Source organism: Prunus dulcis, chromosome 3, assembly GCF_902201215.1.
Source record: "Prunus dulcis chromosome 3, ALMONDv2, whole genome shotgun sequence".
NCBI lineage: Eukaryota > Viridiplantae > Streptophyta > Magnoliopsida > Rosales > Rosaceae > Prunus > Prunus dulcis.
This window is the reverse complement of record NC_047652.1, coordinates 18,959,065-18,979,853: the sequence shown is the minus strand read 5'-3', so window position 1 is coordinate 18,979,853 and position 20,789 is coordinate 18,959,065. Positions and strand designations below refer to the sequence as shown.

General features: G+C 37.4%; 4 protein-coding genes across 4 annotated transcripts; 2 read left to right on the top strand and 2 right to left on the bottom strand.

Moving 5' to 3' along the window:
* Positions 1-684: 684 nt before the first annotated feature.
* LOC117620526 (probable WRKY transcription factor 31) lies at positions 685-3,811 on the bottom strand. Its single transcript, XM_034350608.1, has 5 exons — positions 2,923-3,811; positions 2,652-2,750; positions 1,968-2,528; positions 1,757-1,870; positions 685-1,612 (listed from the first exon to the last, which is right to left on the bottom strand). Exons 1-5 carry the CDS (start codon positions 3,379-3,381, stop codon positions 896-898), a joined length of 1,950 nt encoding a protein of 649 aa, XP_034206499.1. The 5' UTR covers positions 3,382-3,811; the 3' UTR covers positions 685-895.
* Positions 3,812-10,545: 6,734 nt separating this feature from the next.
* Positions 10,546-13,432, bottom strand: LOC117621179 (protein usf). The gene is made up of 5 exons (XM_034351511.1): positions 13,203-13,432; positions 12,251-12,393; positions 12,016-12,145; positions 11,155-11,346; positions 10,546-10,915 (listed from the first exon to the last, which is right to left on the bottom strand). The coding sequence occupies exons 1-5, from the start codon at positions 13,386-13,388 to the stop codon at positions 10,706-10,708; spliced, it is 861 nt and encodes a 286-aa protein (XP_034207402.1). The 5' UTR covers positions 13,389-13,432; the 3' UTR covers positions 10,546-10,705.
* LOC117621178 (putative pentatricopeptide repeat-containing protein At1g10330) lies at positions 13,418-15,014 on the top strand. Its single transcript, XM_034351509.1, has one exon. The coding sequence runs from the start codon at positions 13,542-13,544 to the stop codon at positions 14,961-14,963; it is 1,422 nt and encodes a 473-aa protein (XP_034207400.1). The 5' UTR covers positions 13,418-13,541; the 3' UTR covers positions 14,964-15,014.
* A 703-nt stretch (positions 15,015-15,717) lies between these two features.
* Positions 15,718-19,757, top strand: LOC117621172 (cellulose synthase-like protein H1). The gene is given in 10 exon segments (XM_034351504.1): positions 15,718-15,975; positions 16,091-16,424; positions 16,583-16,708; positions 16,873-16,989; positions 17,180-17,312; positions 17,315-17,391; positions 17,846-17,960; positions 18,070-18,239; positions 18,494-18,844; positions 19,086-19,757. Coding segments are annotated over 10 exon segments (2,235 nt in total). The 5' UTR covers position 15,718; the 3' UTR covers positions 19,641-19,757.
* The last annotated feature ends 1,032 nt before the right edge of the window (positions 19,758-20,789 follow it).

Below are 20,789 nucleotides of genomic sequence, written 5' to 3'. Positions count from 1 at the left end.
GACAAAATGTTTATAAGTGATTTTAAAAGTAAAAAATATTAAAATTGTGAAACACGTTGATTTGATGATTGTAAGATAAGAAACCTTTTCTAACTTCGTTGCTGCCTAAAAGGGTACTTATCTCAAACATTATATCAACTTCTTAATCTTGCACAACTCACATACAGTTCATCCACCACACTCACAATCAAACAATTCAAATCAAAGCCATTAGCGCAATGCAAGAAGAATATAACCAAAAGAATGGGACAGGAAATCGGGTAAAGTCCAAATTAATCCCAAAAGAAAAGAGTGTGGAGCAAAAGCCAAAAAGTCTCTTTCTCTTTGTCCCTTAGTCTCTTTCTTTACGTGTCAAACTAATCCCCAGTCTTTTGAATAACTCCGAGACGGTTTTGTTGACTCCTTCCCTTGACCGCCAGTTGATACACATAACTCCAAGAAAAAACCAAATGCCATTATTCTTCTTCCCCACATTGTCATTTTGCTTTATCTTTTCCTTGTAACTTTTATTTGGTGCATTGGAAAAACATGTAACATTGACATAAAAAAGAACAAAAGAGGAGATGGCTGACAAAAACACCAATCCCTCCATTTCCGGATGCATCCAAAAAAGGAAAACCAATTTGCATTCTTTCCTCTTCCTTTGTTTTTTTTTCTTAAATTTAATGGGACTTTGTACTGACATACAATTTGAACATATTGATGATGTTATTCGAATGACAAAGAATATAAAAATCTATGTTTAATTAATCCCTCTCCACCCAAAAAAAGAAAGAAGAAAAAAAAAAAAAAACATGTATATTCTCACTTTCTTTTCTCCCAGCCCATACAAAGAAAGAAAAAAAAAATCCTAAAAAGGACAACTAAAAAAGAAAAAAAGAAGAAGAAGCTTGCTTTAGTTGGCTGAAAAACTTGAATTGCTAAGTTTATTGTTGTTGCTGGTGGTGTTGCCATTGCCATTGCCGTTGTTGTTGTTTGAGTTGGTTGCAGGGTTGGTGCCGTTGTTACTATTGTTGTTTGGATGAGCATTGCCAATAATGGAGGTGATGGCTGCTGCCAGAGCTGCAGTGAAGTTTGGATCAGCTGCAATGGCGGCAGTGGCTGCAGTGACAGTGTCAGCCAATGAGTTCTGCTGCTGCCCTTGGTGCCCTGGTTGCTGTTGGTGACCCAGTTGGCCACGCTCCATGTCTTGTGACATTTGCAGGCCAGAGAATTTTGACTGGTTATAGAGTGCTTGACCAAAAATCTGAGGCAGCAATGAGACGGGTCCATTGGTGAAATTCTGAGATGGGTTCGGGAATGGGATGTTGAATTGGCCTGGTGGCCTTTGGAGCTGTAAAGGGTTTGGTGATTGTGTTAAGTCCAATGTAACAGTAGGGAATGGTGCTGAGGCTGAGATGGTGGCCATGCTAGAGGAGCATGGGAGGATTGTCCTGGTGAGGAAGTTTGAGTCCATTAGGCCATCTGCACTCGGCATAGACCCTGAGAGTAGCATTCGTGCCGCGGATGAAGTAGTTGATGCCATTGCCATGGCTGCTGGAGGCAATGGGTGGTTGTGATTGCCTTCATATGTAGTAATTAGGATTGTCCTATCTTCTGCACATCTTTGTACCTGTTTGATCGCAGTAGCAATTAAAATTAGTACAAAGATCGAAGATTAACATGTTGTGAATCATAACCGAAAATGGAAACAGTCTGACAAAATAACATGCCGCATATCTAATAAGAGAATGTTACCCTAAGCGAGAGAGCTTACTTGTTTTCGAACTGGGCAACCAGCAGCCATGGTGCATCGATAATAAGCTCGAGGACACGGGTTTCCCTTTGCCATCTTTTGTCCATACTTTCGCCATTGACATCCGTCAGTGATCTATAAACCCAACAAAATTTATCAAATTAGCAAACATGTTGGTACAAAATCTGATGCGTCATATATATAAAACTCCAATATAGTCCAAAACACATACCATAGGTGCCTCTGATCGAGCTCTGACCGAAACTCTTGCCTTCCTCATGGTAGCCTCAGTTTGATCAACCTCTTTGGGAGAATTGAGCCTTGGAACTTTGTTCGGGCCCCAACTCTGTGATGGCTGATCTGGGCTCTCCTCTCTCCCAATCCCTCTTCCAAATTCCTTCTTCTCCTGATCATCACTATGCCCTGCAACCTTCACATTCTCTCCAAGCGATCCAGACCGTTCGCGGCTTTTTTCTTCAGATGAAGACTGTGAAGGCTCATCAGTGTCAGCATTATTAGCAGCCAATCCGAGATCCATAAACTGCCTAGGGACCACTACTGGCGATCCATTGCTATTAATGAGCTTCTTTTCTTCCACCACTACTTTGTTGTTCCCATCAAACACTCCATGGCCTTCAGCAGCGCTACTGTTCTGCTCAGCCTTCTGGCTTTGCATCAAAGTCAGCAAATGCACCTGAAGAGCGTTGTAATTGGTAGTCACCTGATTAAGCATGCCTCTCAAACGTTGATTCTCCGCGTTCATTCGCTCAAGCTCAGCTTGAAGAACAGCCAGCTGAGAAAACAAAAAGTGATACCAACATATATTAAATATGGCAAATTAGCAATAACCCAAGAATCAGGTCCAAAATTCAGTCACAAATTAAATAAATGCAAAAGCTAAATTATGTATCTGTACCTCACTTTTAGCTCTTTTATCTTCTATGTTCGACGAAATGCCATCATCCACCACTGATTGCTCACTGCTAGTGTTTGTAAGGAGAAGATTCAAGCCAGTCTATAAACACATAAACAAAAACTAAAAACAATAAGAAAATGATGATGACTGTTTGTCGAAAAAGGTTCCGACTTCATTAAAATCTCATGGACAGACAGTTGTTGAATTAAGAACGCCGATAAATCAGTAATAACAATGAAGATGAAGCAAAATGGTGAAAAGGGTCGCTTACATTTACGTTGAATTCCATATCCGTCGGGCCATGTAAGTCCATTTTATCAGCAGGGTCGGCGGAGGCAGACTTGTCTTGACCAACATGGCTCTTGTTATCGGCGAAGAAGTCCCTCTCGTCGATGACTTTACGTTTTTCATTGGAGGGTGGTTCAGGAGAGTGCTGATGGTGATGATGATGATGATGATGATGATTATCAACATCTTCATGGGTGCAGTTGAGGTTGACTGAGAATTGCAGAGTTGGAGGAGGAAGAGGAGGGGGAGGAGGAGACCTCTGGTGAATTGTGGAGGCGTCCATGTCCATGTTGAGTGAGGAGTAATGAAGCTGCTGCTTCTTGGTCCTGCAGGGTTGGTGGTGGTTATATTGGTCTTGTTGAAAGGAGTTGAGGACTATGGGATTGTGGAGAGAGAACCCAAATGGATCTGAATCAATGGAGAGTCCACTTCCCTTGGCCATAAAAACCCAAGAAAACTGTGGAGAGAGAAGAGAAGAGAGAGAGAGTGTGTGTGTGCGTAGGTGGAAGTGTGTGTGTGTGAGCGTAGGGGGAGAAAGAGAGTGCAATGGACTCGGCAATAAAAGGGGGGCTTGGACTAGAGAAGAAGACCCAATACCAAATTTTGATCAGCAAGAGAGTAGCAGCAACAACTGGTGACTGGTGGTGGTGTTGTGTTCTCTGTTGAACATTAGGTTTGGGATTGTTGGATTTGGATTGGAGAGAAATGAGGGGGAGGGAGGAGGTTGTGAAAATGATAAGATAGGGATGAAGAGGATGATCAAATTGGAAGGTAAAAATTAAAAAAAAAAGGAAGGGGAATTAATGCTCTTGGTAGCTACTTGGGATATTGCTTTAAATATCACATGAGGGATGACTAAATACACTTTATATATATATGGTCACATGAGTAAAGCCTAGGTCATTAACAAGGATCTGACTTTTGGGTTCACCTTCATGGAAATTTTTTTATTTTTAAAGAATATGGAAAGTTTATTAGTAATAATAAATTTTGAGCTTATTTACAAATTACACAACTAAAAGTCTTGGTGATTTTCGAAGAAGGTCATCATCTTTCAAAATTTCAAGTCGCAACCCAGACTTTTAAAATGTTATCAATTTCAACATTTCGTTTGTTTGACTGTGTGTTCTTTCGTTAATTATTTACGTGGCAAGTGTGGGCCCACTTCTAAAAGACAATAAAACTAATTTTGAAGAAAAAATTTCTTTGTCTAATTTTGATCTAAGATAGTGATGTGGGGCTATGTCTTCTTTAAGGGTTAGGTTGCTTTATAAGGTGAGCTTTGTGTAACACCAGAACTGTATGGAGAAAGGATTTTTTCTAAAAATGCTCTTAACGAATAAACGTACTGTCAGACAAGATGAATGTCGGAATTGATAATATTGTAAAACTTTAGGTAACAATGTGAAAAGATTGAAAGATGGTGACTCTTTTTGAACTATTGGGTTTCAAATTCAAATCTAAATATGATGGAAATCAAGATTTAACTTAACTAAATGCAATATCTTTTCTAAGAAGATAGGTTTGACCTCCATTTTGTACACACTAGAAGAAGAAGAAAGTGAAAAAAATATTATACCCACCTAAACTCTTGTCTTGATTGAATTATTTATTTTATTTTGGAATGGAAAATTTCAAATCAACTTAAAAATAAATCAGTGATTGGGATGTGTCCATCGTCCTCATACGCCTAAAGCTTTTCTTAATCTGAATGGTGATAATATTACTTAAATCACAGACTCGCACTGTAGCAGTGTGAGCACAGATTTATGAGGGAGGAGGCAGTTAGTTGGGCCCCACATCATGTGGGTCCAACGCAAGGGCAGTCGTTCGATCTGGGTCTGATGTGAGATAGATTGACTCGTTCACGGCTCCCGATTGGCCCGGCGTCTTTCGCTCGTGGAAAGTATAGTTTGAGTCAACGGTTCTTATATGAACCTGGGGCGGGTCCCATATGGAGGTTGCCGATTGGCTTCTTTTTGGGGGGGGGGCCACTCGGACTTTGGACACGTACCACCGTATGGTTCTATTCGGACCGAGGCTGACGGGTTGACCCCGTCCACCGCAATGGACCCAATCTTGTGTTTTATTATATATAGATACCAGATCCAAGAATAAAATGCTAAAGAAGAAAACAAAATTAATAATTAATATAAATACTAAAATTGAAATAATGGTCCATCCATCAGTCTTGCCCCTTGACTCCGCTTTGTTCCTTTAGTTATTTTCCCCTATTAAAAGAGACAATGATATAATGGTTTTATGTGGTGAAAATCATGGGCATCGCTTTAAAATTTGAAATCAAATGAGTGAAGATTATTGCAAAAGATTTCTTGCACTTCAAATACGCAAGTGTATGTTTGGCTTCTTGTATTACGCCGTCTAGTGTCTACACACGCATGTGCAATTCTTTGACAATTTTTCAGTGTTACACACTAATTTACATATTAAAATATAAATGAACGACATTATTGGTAAGTTATAAATTTAATGTATGTTACTAAGAAAATAAATATGCGTGTCACACGTGACACCACGTGACGCTGTGATTATTATCTTGAAAATCAATCCAGTATTTAATAAAGAAAAATTAATATAATTGTATTAAATAAATAATAAAAATGAATGCAAAGGTATCTCTTTCATGGTAGTTTTTATAAGAAAAGGAAAGCTACAATTATGGGTTAAGAGATAGAAGATGATAGTAAAAGTAGTCTAAAAATAGAGGATCCAAGGACCCTATTGAAAGCAAAGTTAAAGAAGTGTAGTAGTAGGTAGAAAAATGGATAGCTTTTTTTCTTCCATAAATTAGGGTTCTACTGGTATATAACAAAACAAGTGTCGTATAATGAACTACTTAGTCAATCATTATTTTCTCTATTCCTTACTAATAAACTATGACGACCCTAATTTCAAATTACCCTATTTAAGCAAACAAATTTAGTTTGCCTTTTTTCGAGTTTCTCTGCTCGTTAATTTTCTACTATTTGATAACAAATTAGACCTGGTTTTATACTAATCATACATGTTTAACTAACCCAAATCGATGATGGTGAATATTTTTTTTTTCCCATTAATTTTGCCTTTTCTGTAGCATGATCACGCACATACATTGGCTTTCCAATTGTAGTCAATGAAAGGGGCCGCATTATTTGAAAGGCAAATATAAAGTCGTCAAAAAAGAGCAAATGGGTCGTCTTTCTTTTTCCTCTACCAGCTGCAATCCTCTTCATTTATTCAACTCTGCCTACTTAGACGTGAGTCATGTGACTTGCAAGCAATATAATGAAATCAAAGGTGGCTTTTTATAATTTCCTCAACTCAAAAGTAAACCATGTCCTGTGCGCAGAACCAAATTAGAAACCAGACTCTTCTTTCAAATAAAGTTCCATCCACATGTAGTAATTAAATTTGCATATGAATATTATTTTTTTCATGCTTACTTTTTGTGCAAGCTAAGGCAAAGAATGTGGGTAAGGAGGGTACAATATTTATTTAGTTTGGAAAAGATAATAGGGTCCAATAGAAAGGTGGCGGCATTAATATTATATGTGGTTCAAAAGGATGATAAAAAAAAGTTGTATTTTTTGCAAGGCATATTTCAGGAATAAAACGTGATTCAATTAATTAAGTCCTTTTTGTCACTCGAAAGTCGAAATAGTATATATCTCTATCTATTTTATGTTCAATTTATAATTCATTTTGCAGTTCATATGTCACTAATAGTAAATAATTTTGATTATAAGAATAATTATGTCACAGTCGGTCGCTCACACACATCGCTCATATTCATCAACAGCTCACTATGCGTTGGACTCGTCTAGTATTTCTCATGTAAGTTTGAAAAGAGTTGAGCTCATTGGTTTTTTGTTTAGGGTCAAATGAGCTCTTTGATTATGTTATGGAGCCTATTTTCTTTTCTTGTATACAATAAATGATTTGACTACAAATTTAGCTGGCCATAGGGAAAAACGTGCATGCTTATGAGTGGGGACAGACATGGGCAACAATTATGGAATTGAAGAAAACAAAGCAAGTGTGAGGGCAATATCGGCCTATTACAGGCTGCTAGGGTTCTCAAAAGTTCATGCAACTGCTTTTATTAGTGTCTCGTGTACATTTTTTTCTTTTGGGTTCAAAAGCACAACTTCAGAATCGCTTTTTGAATAATTACTTCATGAACTGGTTTAGTTTAGTGCTAAGCTACTTTTGCTGTTATATGGTCGGTTACATTATATTTGAAATCTCATGCATGCATATGTTCGATTAATCTTATAAACGATAATTGTTGAATACTACAATACTCAGTTCTCAAACTTAATGTAAATTTCTAAATTGTTTTCGAGTATTGTTTGTGTCACAACATATTATCTCTTATAACCACTCCACAACCACATTTAAATTACTCAAAAGATACACCAACAAAGTTAGCGGAGTTAGCTCTTGATTAATTAACTAATTGGGTAGATTAATTAACTAGTTGGGTCTTTTTAAACGGCAAACTTAGGTAAGACAAAGTACTAAGTAATCGAGTGACGAATTGCTTTATAAACCCAAACCTACTTCATTTGAAGTTTTACATACATTTATAAACACATTTATTTGGCAAACGATAGGATTATTTCAGTGATTGCGGCTCGTTCTTGTTGTCTTGTACTTCAAGCAAAACTACCACTGCAAGAATTAGACTAATTAATTAATTAAATTATACAGAAATAACGTTTTGATAAAGGTTCATCTGACTGCCGACATATGATTTGTTCAAAATTAGCAGATTCTAAAGGGTGTCGCTCAAATAAATTATTTGAAGAATTCCTCAATAAAATAGGACTATATATGTCAAATTGTGTGTCGTTGGATCATAAATTTATTAATTAAGGTACATAATTTTATTATTTCAAGATCATAAATTATTGGGTTAGCTGGGCTGCTGGAGAAGACTTAGACTCATGATGAGGTTATGCGTGCATCTATCACCCTTACAGAGATTTGACAAACCTGATAATGGTGCAGCGTGGATACTCCAGAATCAAAGATCATGTATTAAAATTAAATTAAACAAATATAAAATAATTATTTCATTTTCTTAAATATGATTAAAATAAATATTCATAATGGAGCTAGGTAAGCACTGCGAACCATAGAACCTAGAACTGTATATTAAAGTGATGGATATTTTCACACAGCTAGCAGATTTAATTTGATATTAATATCATGTTGCAAACGAGGGACAAACGTGTATGCATTTATGCCACAAAGTTATTTCTTTTAATAGAAATTTTGGGATTGAATTTATAATTCAGCTAAAAAAGTCATTAGTCACGAAAAATTAATACAAACTAGCCACAAATGGACATTACAATAACGGAGCTCTAACATCAAAACTAAGATAATCTGGGGCTCCTCCACTAATGATCACGCATGATTAAATAAACTTTGGCATAGTTATCTCAACTAAGAGTGCAAACTCAGAACCAAAAAAAAAATAAAAAAGATAAAGCTTTAAAAAATCAAACCATAACAATAGTTATTAAGGCGTTGCTTTCATATTTTTCAAAACTTGGTCCAAATGTGCAAACGGGGTCTAGCCCAGTAAAAAAGAATCTTAACTTGCAAATCAGTGGTTTCAAGTTCAAACCCTATGACACCCTGGTAGTATATTCCAAATGTAATTAAATTATCATGATAATTTAATCAATTTATTTAATTAATGTAGATAGTCAACAATAGTATAATATATGATATATCCATCAGTTTTTTCCAAGTTGCAACTTCAAATAAATTTCTCTCAAGATTCAAAGCCAATTTGATGACCAATGAAACAAGCAAAAAAAATGGATAAAAAAAGATGAAGAGAAGAAACAGAAAGTCAGTTCCCAAAGCATTATATTCTTCTTTTTGTATGTATATGCTATATATATATATATATATATATATATATATATATCTCTCTCTGCTGCTCTTTCACAGTGCATTTCTCATTAGAGTCAACAGTTTTATATGAAAGAAGGCAAAACCCATAATTTATTGTCAACCTAACAGCAAACATTGGCGCCCCCCCTCCTCTTTTTTCCCTCAACTTTCTTTAAATTGATGAGCGTTATGCGTACTCTGTGCAAAAACAAGCAAACCCCATGAATGGCTGGGTTTTTAGACTTTGATCCGTCCTTGACGAAGTGTCCAAAAAGTTAGGAGATACTGAAAGATTTCTAATCTTTAGTTTTAATTTGACGTTGAAAGGACGAGATGAAGAAGAAAGAAATTAGATTAAAGTCATAGCCACAAGGTATGACCATAAATCCAACTAATTTTGTTAATAATATTCGAGAAAACCAGAGCTCACGGTACTCGGCTAGTCAAAATAAAACAAAAGGAAAATGTTCTAGATATGGTCCATGCCATGGCATAAAAAAGTCTTCATCTGCTCAATAATTTTGCCTTGCTTAAGCAACTGGACCACCGTACCAGATTCACATTATACATTTTTTTCTGGGGTTTTTATTTATTATAAAAAAAAACATATAGAGATTTAATGTCCAAGCACTTGACGTCTAGATATTCAAACTCCAATATTGAACCCGTGAATGGGGTAAGCTAGGAATGCAAATGGAAGCTTATGTATTATTCTATGGTTTTTTTAAACGCTTTAGTAACTCGTATAATTCACTAAATACAAGTACATAACCCGAATTCATACGTATATGGGCGTGGAGAAGGAGGTGATTGTAGGAATTAAGTGAGTTCAATTACGTTAAGGTTTCTTTTCTTTTTATAAACATGCGCGGAGATCTTTGAATTTTTTGACATTTTCTAATATTGAGAAAAGAAGAAATACAATTAGACCGGAAATTAGTTCATCAGTGAAGTTGGAAGTTGGTCAGCAAAATGGAAGGAGTCAAGTTTCCGTTGAATGAGGCTAGAAATTGGTTGATTTCTCCGTGTATTTTAAGGTTCATATTTATTGGCCATAGGCCATAAGCCGAAGGTGATTACACAAATCCGTATCAGACAAAGAGGTGAGAAACATCGCCAATTTTTCTTGTCATTTCTTTTTCATGCATTCAAATGGAATTGACGTGAGAAACACGTGTGAGGCCATTATTTTCCCTCTCTACAACTCATTTCCAATTGGTCATCTCAAATTCCAAGTTGCGAAGAAATTAAATTGAAAGGATGTGGTCCATTTCATTATGATTTGAATTTGCAAGAGGCCAAACTCAACACAAAACTTGTACTGCATACCAACTTTTGTACAAGGCTGGTTAAGATGTCTGGTTCTCCATAATTCAACATTCAACATTTTTCCTCAACTTGCACACATCACACGCATTATTTCTAAACCTAATTTAATGCACCCATGCACACCCCTTTCACATTCAATTTAGTCATTTAAAAATAAATAAAAAGCAATAAAATTTTATTAGATCAAATGGACAAAAAGAGTACAAAGGAAAAAGACTGTAAAGGTAAACCAAACCATCCCAATAGCAATACGGTGGACAATCTATTCATTTCTATATATGTTTATTGAGGCATATTTGGAGATATTTAGACATAATTGACACCGAAAATCATCTGTAGACATGGCGCATCCAAATTTCAAATATAAGGAGAAGATAGGTATATTAGACAAGAAGTTAAATATTATTGCTAGCCAAACCAGGAAGTTGTCAAGTCTGGATAAGATATATCCTACTAGAGATAAGAGATAGTAGCAACCAGTAAGTAGAGCATATGTTGGATATATAAAACTAGACTAGTAAAACTTAAGCAGACAGATAACGAGTCATCCACAACTCGAAGCGAGACCAAGCCAGCTGAACTGCAGCTTCATCCTCATCAGGCATGCCCATGTTCTTCCTCCTCTTCACACCTTCTTGAGATCTATTCATGAAGGCATGCCCATTGCCTGGATAAATGTGCACCTCATACGGGATTCCTGATGCTTTCAGCTTTTCTTCCAAAGACTTGGCAGCCTGAAAATCAAAATCCAATTTCAGCATGAGTAATTTTTTTTCCATAAATTTGAAGGCTAAGGTCTAACAAGGATCCAATGGGGGTTCCAGAACATGAATGGGCCTAGAATTTTGCTACGACAATTATACACAATCATAAGGCATCAACAACTCAGTCCAGAAAAAGAAATTCGGAAAAAAATAAAGAAAGGTAACCAAAAATAATCAAGACTGAAAGATAGAAAAAGAAAAATCAATACCCCCACATCTGAGAAGCCAACATAATTATCAAGCTCTCCAAAATGAGCCTGAACAGGAGCCTTAGCTTTGGCAGGGTCTGCAAGCTCTGATGACGGTACTCCGTAAAATGCAACAACAGCATCAACCTCAGGGACCAAAACAGAACTTGCAATTGAGAGAGCACCCCCCAAGCAAAATCCAGTAACACCGACCTATTTTGATTAAACAACAGGTTAATTTAGCAAATGATTTTACTTTCTAAACTTCTTCATATCATAACTGATTGATATAACCATAATTTTTAGTGATGGGAACTTCGAAGGAGGACTGGTTATCAGAACACAGCAGAATCTTACTAAATTTTCTGGATCATGGCATTTCAAAGCAGTTTCTAGTCATGCATTACATTGGTTATTCTCATCCTGAATATTTATAGCACTTAATAGAGAAAAAGAAAGATCAACTTCAAATTTTAGCACTGACTTACCTATCTGTTCAATATGACATAACAATCGTCCAACTGTTCTGTGGCTATTTTTGTTGTAAATAAAGTTAGGCATCACAAGGCTTAAGATTGAATGTCTCAAAGAGATCATAAAAAATGGACAAACATATCAGAAGGAATAAGGCATCATTGACGATTAAGATATAACTTCACTTAGATATGTAATGTACTTCTGCTGTTAGTTAGCTGGTTGGCAGTGTCTGTTTAAAGTTTATCTATATTAGTGAACACCTTGTTTCATGTATTTCCCGTTTTGTTTTTTCATATTTCCATAACATATATACACCATAAGACAAACCAGACCCCAGACCAGCCCCAAATTATAGCTACGAAGACAATTATTATATAATTAAACAAGAAGTAAACCGCGTCACACCTTCTTTGAACCATTTGCTTTCAGCCAATTAGCAGAGGCTTGGATATCCTTTACAGCACCTTGCCAATCAAGACCATCCATCAAATGTTGTGCTTCTGCAACATCCAAACCAACCTTTCCCCGATACAAGCTAGAAAAATTAAGCAAGAAGATACTTAGCATTCAAACGCAGCAAGTAATTAAATAAGCATGCACATAATACTAATAGATACTAAAGTAAGCTTAATGAATTTACTCTGGGATAAGTGCTTTGAAACCAGGAGCAAGTTGAGAAATTTTCATAGCATGGTTCTTGATTTCAAAATCCACACCCCACCACTCTTGAAGTACAACAATCCCAGGAGCATCTTCTTTTCCAACAACATATGCATCAAATGCCTGGTCAATTAAATAAAAGAAGAAGAACAATCAGAAACAAGTTTTAGTAGCAGCTAGTAACCACAAAAACGTATTATCACGAACAATTCGATTAATGAAGGAAGTTGAGGTTCCACCCCAAAACCAATTGGCAATGGGTGGAGTAGCGCAACTTCTTATAAACCCAGGCTAGGTCCCTTAACTTTTCAATTCAGGATAAATACTCTCAAGAATTAAAAAGTTCAGTTCATTTGCAACGAAAGAATGAAATGGTTTCTAAATACAATCTGTCAAGACAATCAACTTCATAGTTGCAGTTCAGCAGTATGACTTAGTGTGCTTAAATGTGTCAATAGAACAAAACTGAGAGACAACTGAAATCTAAGAACAAAGTTGGAGAGCATGCAGAGAAGGTAGCGTGGATGTTACCCATTTGCCAACATTGATGCACAACTTTCCGGGAGGCCACAACATGGGCAATTTTTTTAAATTTATTTTATAATCAATCCAGGCCCGATCATATTAGAAAAAAATAAAGTATGATTCTTTAAAATAAAATAAACAATTCCACCACAATCACATTAATTTCATAAATGGTAATAGTTCCAATTCACTCGAACATAGAAATCTAACAAAACGACACAAATCCCATCTCATTTCCTCCCTAATACATTCAAAAACATCAAATTCCCTTTTACCATCAGTCAAAATTGTCAAAAGAAAAAATCATACAGCCTCAACTGAAAGAAAAAAGAAACCCCATACCAGAATTTCGAAAAAAAGGAAGAAAAGAAAAGCAAAAGACTAAATGGGGCAGAAGCAAGACTCACAGTATCACCTCTGTGGATTTGGATTTTCTTGAATGGGGCAGCAGCAGAGTCGGCCATAGATCGGACTGAGAAGCGAGAGAGAGTCCGTACGAGTGAGAAAGGAGCGGCGGTGGAGTTTGGGAGAGCTTTGGAGAAGGCTCTGGAAGCTGATGATGATCTCAGATTAATAGCAGCCGATGCCAACATTCTCCACTGAAATTTCACTCAACAAAGTAAAATAATAAAAAACAGCTGTAATTATTATAGAGACGAAGAAATGCCACCACGACGTCGTTTTGTACATTTGGGTTGCTTTTTGAGACAGATGTAAATGTCTCATGCAACACACGAATTGGTCTTATGCCACGTTCGTCATCTCCCGAGTGTTTACTGCAACTCCTCCAACGCTTCCTCAAACACCCAAACCAAATCAACCAAATCCATTCCCGCCTTATCTCCCACGGTCATCTCCTCCACAGCCCAAACCCTAGCTCAGCTTCAAAATGGATGACGACCCTCCTTTACAACACTTTGATCAGAGCCCATCTCGGTTTCAGCCAAGCCCACAAGCCTTTCCTCCTCTTCGCCCACATGCTTGCCCACCAAGCCCCGCCCAACAGCCACACCTTCCCTCCGCTTATCAAAGCCGCCTCTGCCTCCTCCTCCCCGAATTTGGGCGCGCCCCTTCATACCCAAGTTGTGAAACGGGGCGTTCTGCATGACTCATTTATACAAACCTCGCTTGTTAGCTTCTATGCTCAGTTTGGTATTTTGTGTGATGCTCGCAAGGTGTTTGAGGAAATTTCTGAACCGTGTGTTGTGGCGTACAATGCGATGATTGATGGGTTTGGGAAGAATGGGGATATGGGTTTGGCTGTTTCGCTCTTTCAAAGCATGCCCAAGAGGGACGTGGTTTCGTGGACAAGTGTTATTAATGGGTTCGGGAGAAATGGGAGTTTCAGTGAGGGGATTCAGTTTTTTAAGATGATGGTGCATGAGGATTTGATGGGTTGTTTTGTAAAGCCAAATGAAGCTACTTATGTTACTGTGCTTTCTTCATGTGCTAATTTGGATGGGTGGGGATCCCTTTATTGGGGAAAGCAAATACATGGGTATGTTACTAGAAAAGAGATTGAATTGACTGCATTTCTGGGGACTGCATTGATAGATTTTTATGGGAAGATGGGTTACGTGAGAAGTGCCGCAAATGTTTTCAAGAAGATGGTAGTCACAGAAGTTTGTACTTGGAATGCAATGATTTCAGCTCTGTCTTTGAATGGTGAGGAGCGGGAGGCTTTGGACTTGTTTGAAAAAATGAAGAGAGAAAGGTTGCAGCCTAATGCAGTTACATTTGTCGCAGTTCTTACAGCTTGTGCTCGTGGAAAGCTGGTGAATTTTGGTCTGGAGTTGTTTAGATCAATGTCCAATGACTTTGGGGTTGAACCAATAATGGAACACTACGGGTGTGTGGTTGACCTCCTGGGCAGAGCAGGCCTATTTTTGGAGGCAACTGAGCTTATCAAGAGCATGCCTTTTGAGCCTGATTCTTCTGTATTGGGGGCTCTTTTGGGTTCTTGTAAGATTCATGGGACCCCCGAGCTGGGAAATAAAGTTGGGCAGAAACTGCTTGAGTTGCAGCCACAACATTGTGGACGATACGTGGTTTTGTCAAGCATTAATGCTGGGACGGAGAGATGGGATCGTGCTGCTGCTGTGAGGCAAGCAATGGTGCATGCTGGAATTCGGAAAATTCCAGCCTACAGTGTAATTGATGTAAAGTAGAATTCATAGCTACATAACATAATCTTTATGATTTAGAAGTTCACAAGAGTATACTTGGAATTTACATGAACTGGCTGATAAGAGGAGTTTTCATCCACACAATCCCCACAAAAAAGACATACACTTCCAAGATTTCAAAGGTAATTAAAATAAAAATTAGAATCAAATGGTCCAAATGGTCCAAATGGAGAGTGAAATTATATTTCGTTTTTCTTCTTCTTTCCTTTTCATGATGGGTTTGTTTCAGTTTGGACTCTTAAGTCGTATGGTGGTCATCCACCCAAATAATTGGATACCATCTCTAGAATGATATATATGACAACCTTGCCTCAAGAATATGCAAATGTTTTTTTGCCAAAAAGAATTTATACTATGGCCATGTGATCTTGTTCAATCATACCTTGAAACATGTCACACAATTCAACATTTTGTTTATTTTTTTCCTTTTGGAAGGAAGGGACGAAGAGAACAAAATGAAATTACTACGTGTTTGAGTTGGATTCTCACATTCTAATATATAATATATAGACCACCACAAGCTGCCGGCTTTTCATGCAATATGTAATACAAATATGTCCTTCCACAGTGTGGATATGCTTTCATCACCATATCATTAGAAAATAATCATATGCCACGTGCACTCAAAAAACCAAGCAAACCTGCAAAGCCAACCAGACCACACTATAAGTATATATATACGTAGCTACATATAAACTAGGCAGCCAAAACACCCTCCCTTTCTTCTCATCTTAGCAATGGCTAACCCCAACTCTCTCCCTCTACATGAAAGATTCGAGCACAAAAACACTTTGCACAAAGTCATGGAGTTTATAATCCTCTTCCTCCTCCTCTCACTCCTTGTTTATCGTCTCCTCTCTTTCAACAACAATGGTTTCACTTGGCTTATTGCCTTTCTATGTGAGCTCTCCTTTACCTTCAACTGGATCATCACCATCAACAACAAATGGAACATTGTTGAATACAAAACATACCCAGACCGCCTCTTACAACGGTATGTAACACCGATCATGTATGCTGCACATCCCTTTTTTTTTTTTTTAAATGTCCATTTATTAGTTCAATAATTTATTCACTTTGATGTTTAATCATGTGCTTTTAATTATTAGCGTGGCTGAGCATGAACTTCCCCCAGTGGACATGTTTGTGACCACAGCAGACCCAGAGCTGGAACCACCTATTATTACCATAAACACTGTGCTTTCTCTGTTGGCTTTGGATTACCCAGCAGACAAACTAGCTTGCTATGTGTCTGATGATGGTTGTTCCCCTCTCACCTTCTACTCGCTTGTGGAAGCATCAAAGTTTGCCAAGCTTTGGGTTCCATTTTGCAAGAAGTACGATGTTCAAGTTAGAGCTCCTTTTAGATACTTCTCCAATAATAATACCATGTTTTCTGGAAATAAATCAAATGAATTCAAGCGAGAATGGAAAACACTGAAGGTGATTAATTATACTCCTTTAGTCAAATTTGATCATACTTATGTTGTTAGAAAAAGGAAAAAAAAACATCTTATATTGTCAGACTGTCTAACACGAGAAGACAAATTTCCTCGGGATGATGACAAATGAACTTGTTTGTCTTCATGTGTAATTTGCAGGATGAGTATGAGCAGCTTAGCCGCAAAGTTGAGGATGCGGTAGGCAAATCTATTCCATTTGATCTTAGCGGAGACTTTGCAGTTTTCTCAGATATAGAGGGCAATAATCATCCAACAATCATCAAGGTATACAGCTAAGAATTGCTGGATTGTCTGCCCCTTTTGCCTCTATATATATGGTGGCTTTTCTCGAAAGCAACTTTACAGAGACAGACACACAAATCTCTTGGTTTTTTGTTGTCCTATGACTGATTTAGATTTTTTTTTTTTTCCTTCCAATTGTTCTGAAGGTTGTATGGGAGAACAAGGTAGGTGCTTCAAATGGACTGCCACATTTGGTTTATATATCCAGAGAAAAGCGGCCAAAGCATCCACATCATTCCAAAGCTGGGGCCATGAATGTTTTGGTATAATCAATTTCATATATAGAAACTGAAATGTCAATATGCGCATCAAATATTTATCGATAACATGTCAGTATGTTTTGTTAGTGATAATGATATCGAGACATCGTCATTTATAAGTAATATATTCCATCTGTTTTGATTAATCTTAACCAAATTAATTAATTGTTGATCAATTATACATGTGGTGTAGACTAGAGTGTCAGGGTTGATGACAAATGCTCCCTTCATGCTGAACGTAGACTGTGACATGTTGGTCAACAACCCAAACATGATGTTTCATGCAATGTGCATGTTGCTGGGATCCAAGAACGAAACGGAAAATGCATTGTTCAATTCCCACAAACCTTCTACGACGGACTCAAGGATGACCCGTTTGGCAATCAGATGACAGTTGTGTGGAAGGTGCACCCCATGCAAATTAATTTGAGATATTTAGTGATATACCCATTCTTAGCACTAATATTATAAATAAACTTTACATAATTGAATTTCTATAAACAAACCCAAAAAAAATCCCAAAAATGAAAGCTGACCTTATTGAATTTAATATTAATTATTAAATTACTTTGATGCCCTATTGAGTGTTTTGGGTATTTTTATGAGATTTTGGGGTTGGGCTTGTTTTAAAAAATTAATGGCAGTTTTGTAATTTATAAGAAGTTAAAAGCCTCTTTGTGTGTTTCTAAAGTCCATTTCACATGAGGTATTTTTATAATTTGGGCTCCTATATTGGGTATAATAGTAAATCTCCCAATTAATTTCATATCAAAAAGTATATGACGGTCCATAAATCAAAATTTTGAAGTATATGATTTACATTGGTGAACTAATCAATATATTTGTTACTATATGGTAGTATGCCGGGCGTGGAATATCAGGAATTCAAGGCCCTTTTTATTTAGGAACAGGATGTGTTCATAGACGAAAAGTTATCTACGGTCTCTCTCCAAATGATGTCAAGATGACTAATGGTAAATCAAATCCCTCTCTCCATCCCCAAATGTCTCTTAATTTTGTTTTGTTAGTAAGAGTATAAGCTCGACGAATGTGTGATCCTAATTTTTTAAGTTTTCTTGCCAGGAAAGCCAGAACTGCATAAAACTTTTGGAAATTCAAAAGAATTCACCAAATCAGCAGATGATGCTTTGAGAGGAAAGACAAAATATCCAGACATGCTTTCAAAATCCATGGAGGCTGCACACCAAGTTGGAGATTGTGGGTACGAGTATGACACCAATTGGGGTAAAAAGGTATGTCCGCTTACATTTTGTCACATTAGTTGGGATTTAAAAAGTCGGAATAAGCACGAGATTTGTAGCTCAAGTGATTAAAAGCAATTACCTATGTACTTAAGATCCTGCTTCAAATATCCCCCCCCCCCGGCGCGGGGATCGAGAGTGTATTTTTAAGAGTTTCCCTAAGGTTAAGTGACAGTGTGTTTTCAAAGTTGCAAGTTCCTTTTTCTTTTTTGTATATGTTGTTGTTGATCTCTTTTCTTGTGTAGGTGGGGTGGATGTATGGATCAAGAACAGAAGATGTCCTCACTGGGCTTTCAATCCATAAGAGAGGTTGGAGATCAATTATTTGTTCACCTGACCCACCAGCTTTTCAAGGGTGTGCTCCAACTGGTGGGCCTGCTTCCATGACCCAACAGAAGAGGTGGGCCACAGGCCTGCTTGAAATCCTGCTCAGTAAAAATTGTCCCATATTTCATACTATATTTGCAAACCTCAAATTTAGGATGTTCTTAGCGTACTTCTGGCTCTTTTCTTGGGCCCTACGCTCGGTTCCTGAGCTTTGCTATGCTGCTCTGCCAGCTTACAGTATCATCACCAACACACATTTCTTGCCCAAGGTGAGAGCACACCCACATCCTTGGACTTTAGGGTTGATGCAAGTTAAATATATGCTACATACTACATAGATCATCAATTTTGTTCATCAAATAACTGAAATATGAGCCCACTTTGTGAATCAAGTAAAACGTTACTATTTGCGTTGCCACATTATTCGGGTACAAATTTTCAAGATGTTAGTGTTATACTATTATTTTTAACACAACTATTCTTTCTAACTGCTCCAAATGTGCAATGCAGGGCCAGGAACCAACCTACTATATACCAATAGCTCTGTTTGTGCTTTACCATGTGTACACTTTATCGGAGTATCTTCAAACCGGTCTATCAATCCGGGCATGGTGGAACAACCAAAGAATGGGAAGAATAATCCCAATGAGTGCTTGGTTATTTGGAGTTGTTGGTGTCATACTCAAACTCTCAGGCAGATCAGAGACACTGTTTGAAGTCACAAGAAAAGACCAATCTACTTCAACTGATGAAGGAACTGAAGCAGGCACATTCACATTTGACAAGTCCCCAATTTTTGTGCCTCCCACTACAATTTTGCTGGTGCACTTAACAGCCCTTGCTACTGCATTGTTTGGGCTGCAACCACCAGCTCATGATGGGCTCGGGTCTGGCCCATTAGAGGTTGTGTGCAGTGTGTGGTTGGTGCTGTGCCTCTGGCCGTTTTTCAAAGGGCTGTTTGGTGCTGGGAAATATGGGATTCCCTTATCCACCATATTCAAGTCTGCTGGTTTCACATTACTGTTCTACACTTTGTGCACAAATATGTGCCCTCTTTGGAAGTGAAGGGAAATGACACAGTTGAAGATGTTAATTGAAGTCACTGAGAGTGGTGTGGGCACTGAGAATCTCTGTGTATCTAGAGTTGAAAGAGAAACCAGTTGGAGATGGTACTGTTTATTGAAAGTGTGTTGCATGTTCCTAATTGCTGCTCGGTTCATGATTCTTCCCACAGTGTTTTTGGTTCACCAATTCTATGGTCCATGTTCATGACACTCTTCCATCACATTTTCTGATGAAAAAAACGTGATAAATAAATTTAGGACACAAACAATAATGTCATTCTAAAAATACTCAGCTTATAAAATGGCAATACAAATTACCTGTATAGCGTATTTAGTACGTTATATAATTGGATCAATATGTAAGAGCACTTCCAGCAGGTTGTGGCCCGGGCAGGAGGGGGCCCAAGCTCCAGGTAGAGGTTCCAGCGCACAAATGCAGACCGGACAGCTGGTGGGCTCCATAAGTTTGGGCGGGCACGAAGGCAAGAATCGCATGGATTATTTTCTGGGTTTGTCAACGTCAGCGATGATGTCAACAACCAAAAAAAAAAATCTAAAAAAATACTAGAATTTTCAGAATTTTTAAAAATAAATATTTAGTTATATTCTTCAATTTCCACACCAAAATTCTATACAAATTCCTCTCCTCATATCTCATGTGAATAGTAGTTGCCCTTAAATTACCATGAAAATATGTGGAAACACCACAAGCTTTTTACGAGAGCTATCACTATTCACGTAAATAGTAACAACTCTTGCTTTACTCTTGTCATTTGTCATAATAAATAAGTGAAAGTACTTTAAAAGTTGTGAACTAAAACCTAATATTTACATGTTGTTAGTTTGTGTATATTCGTCGTTATGTCACTTTGTGATTATCACACACACAATAATCTCGCCGGAAAAATACTAATAGTCAAGTTATATATCTCACACACTACAAATTCCAATCAGATACCAATAATTTCTTCATGCCTCAAGAAAGAGCTAATCATATAATATACACCAATCAATAGTGATTACGATAATGATACCTACAGTTTGGCATTTGCAGAGCTCAAATCGAAATCAAAATAACTTCATGACGTCAGGACTGATGTCGGGCTCTCCCTCTGGTCTGCTACACACTTTTTTACATTTGTCTAAAATT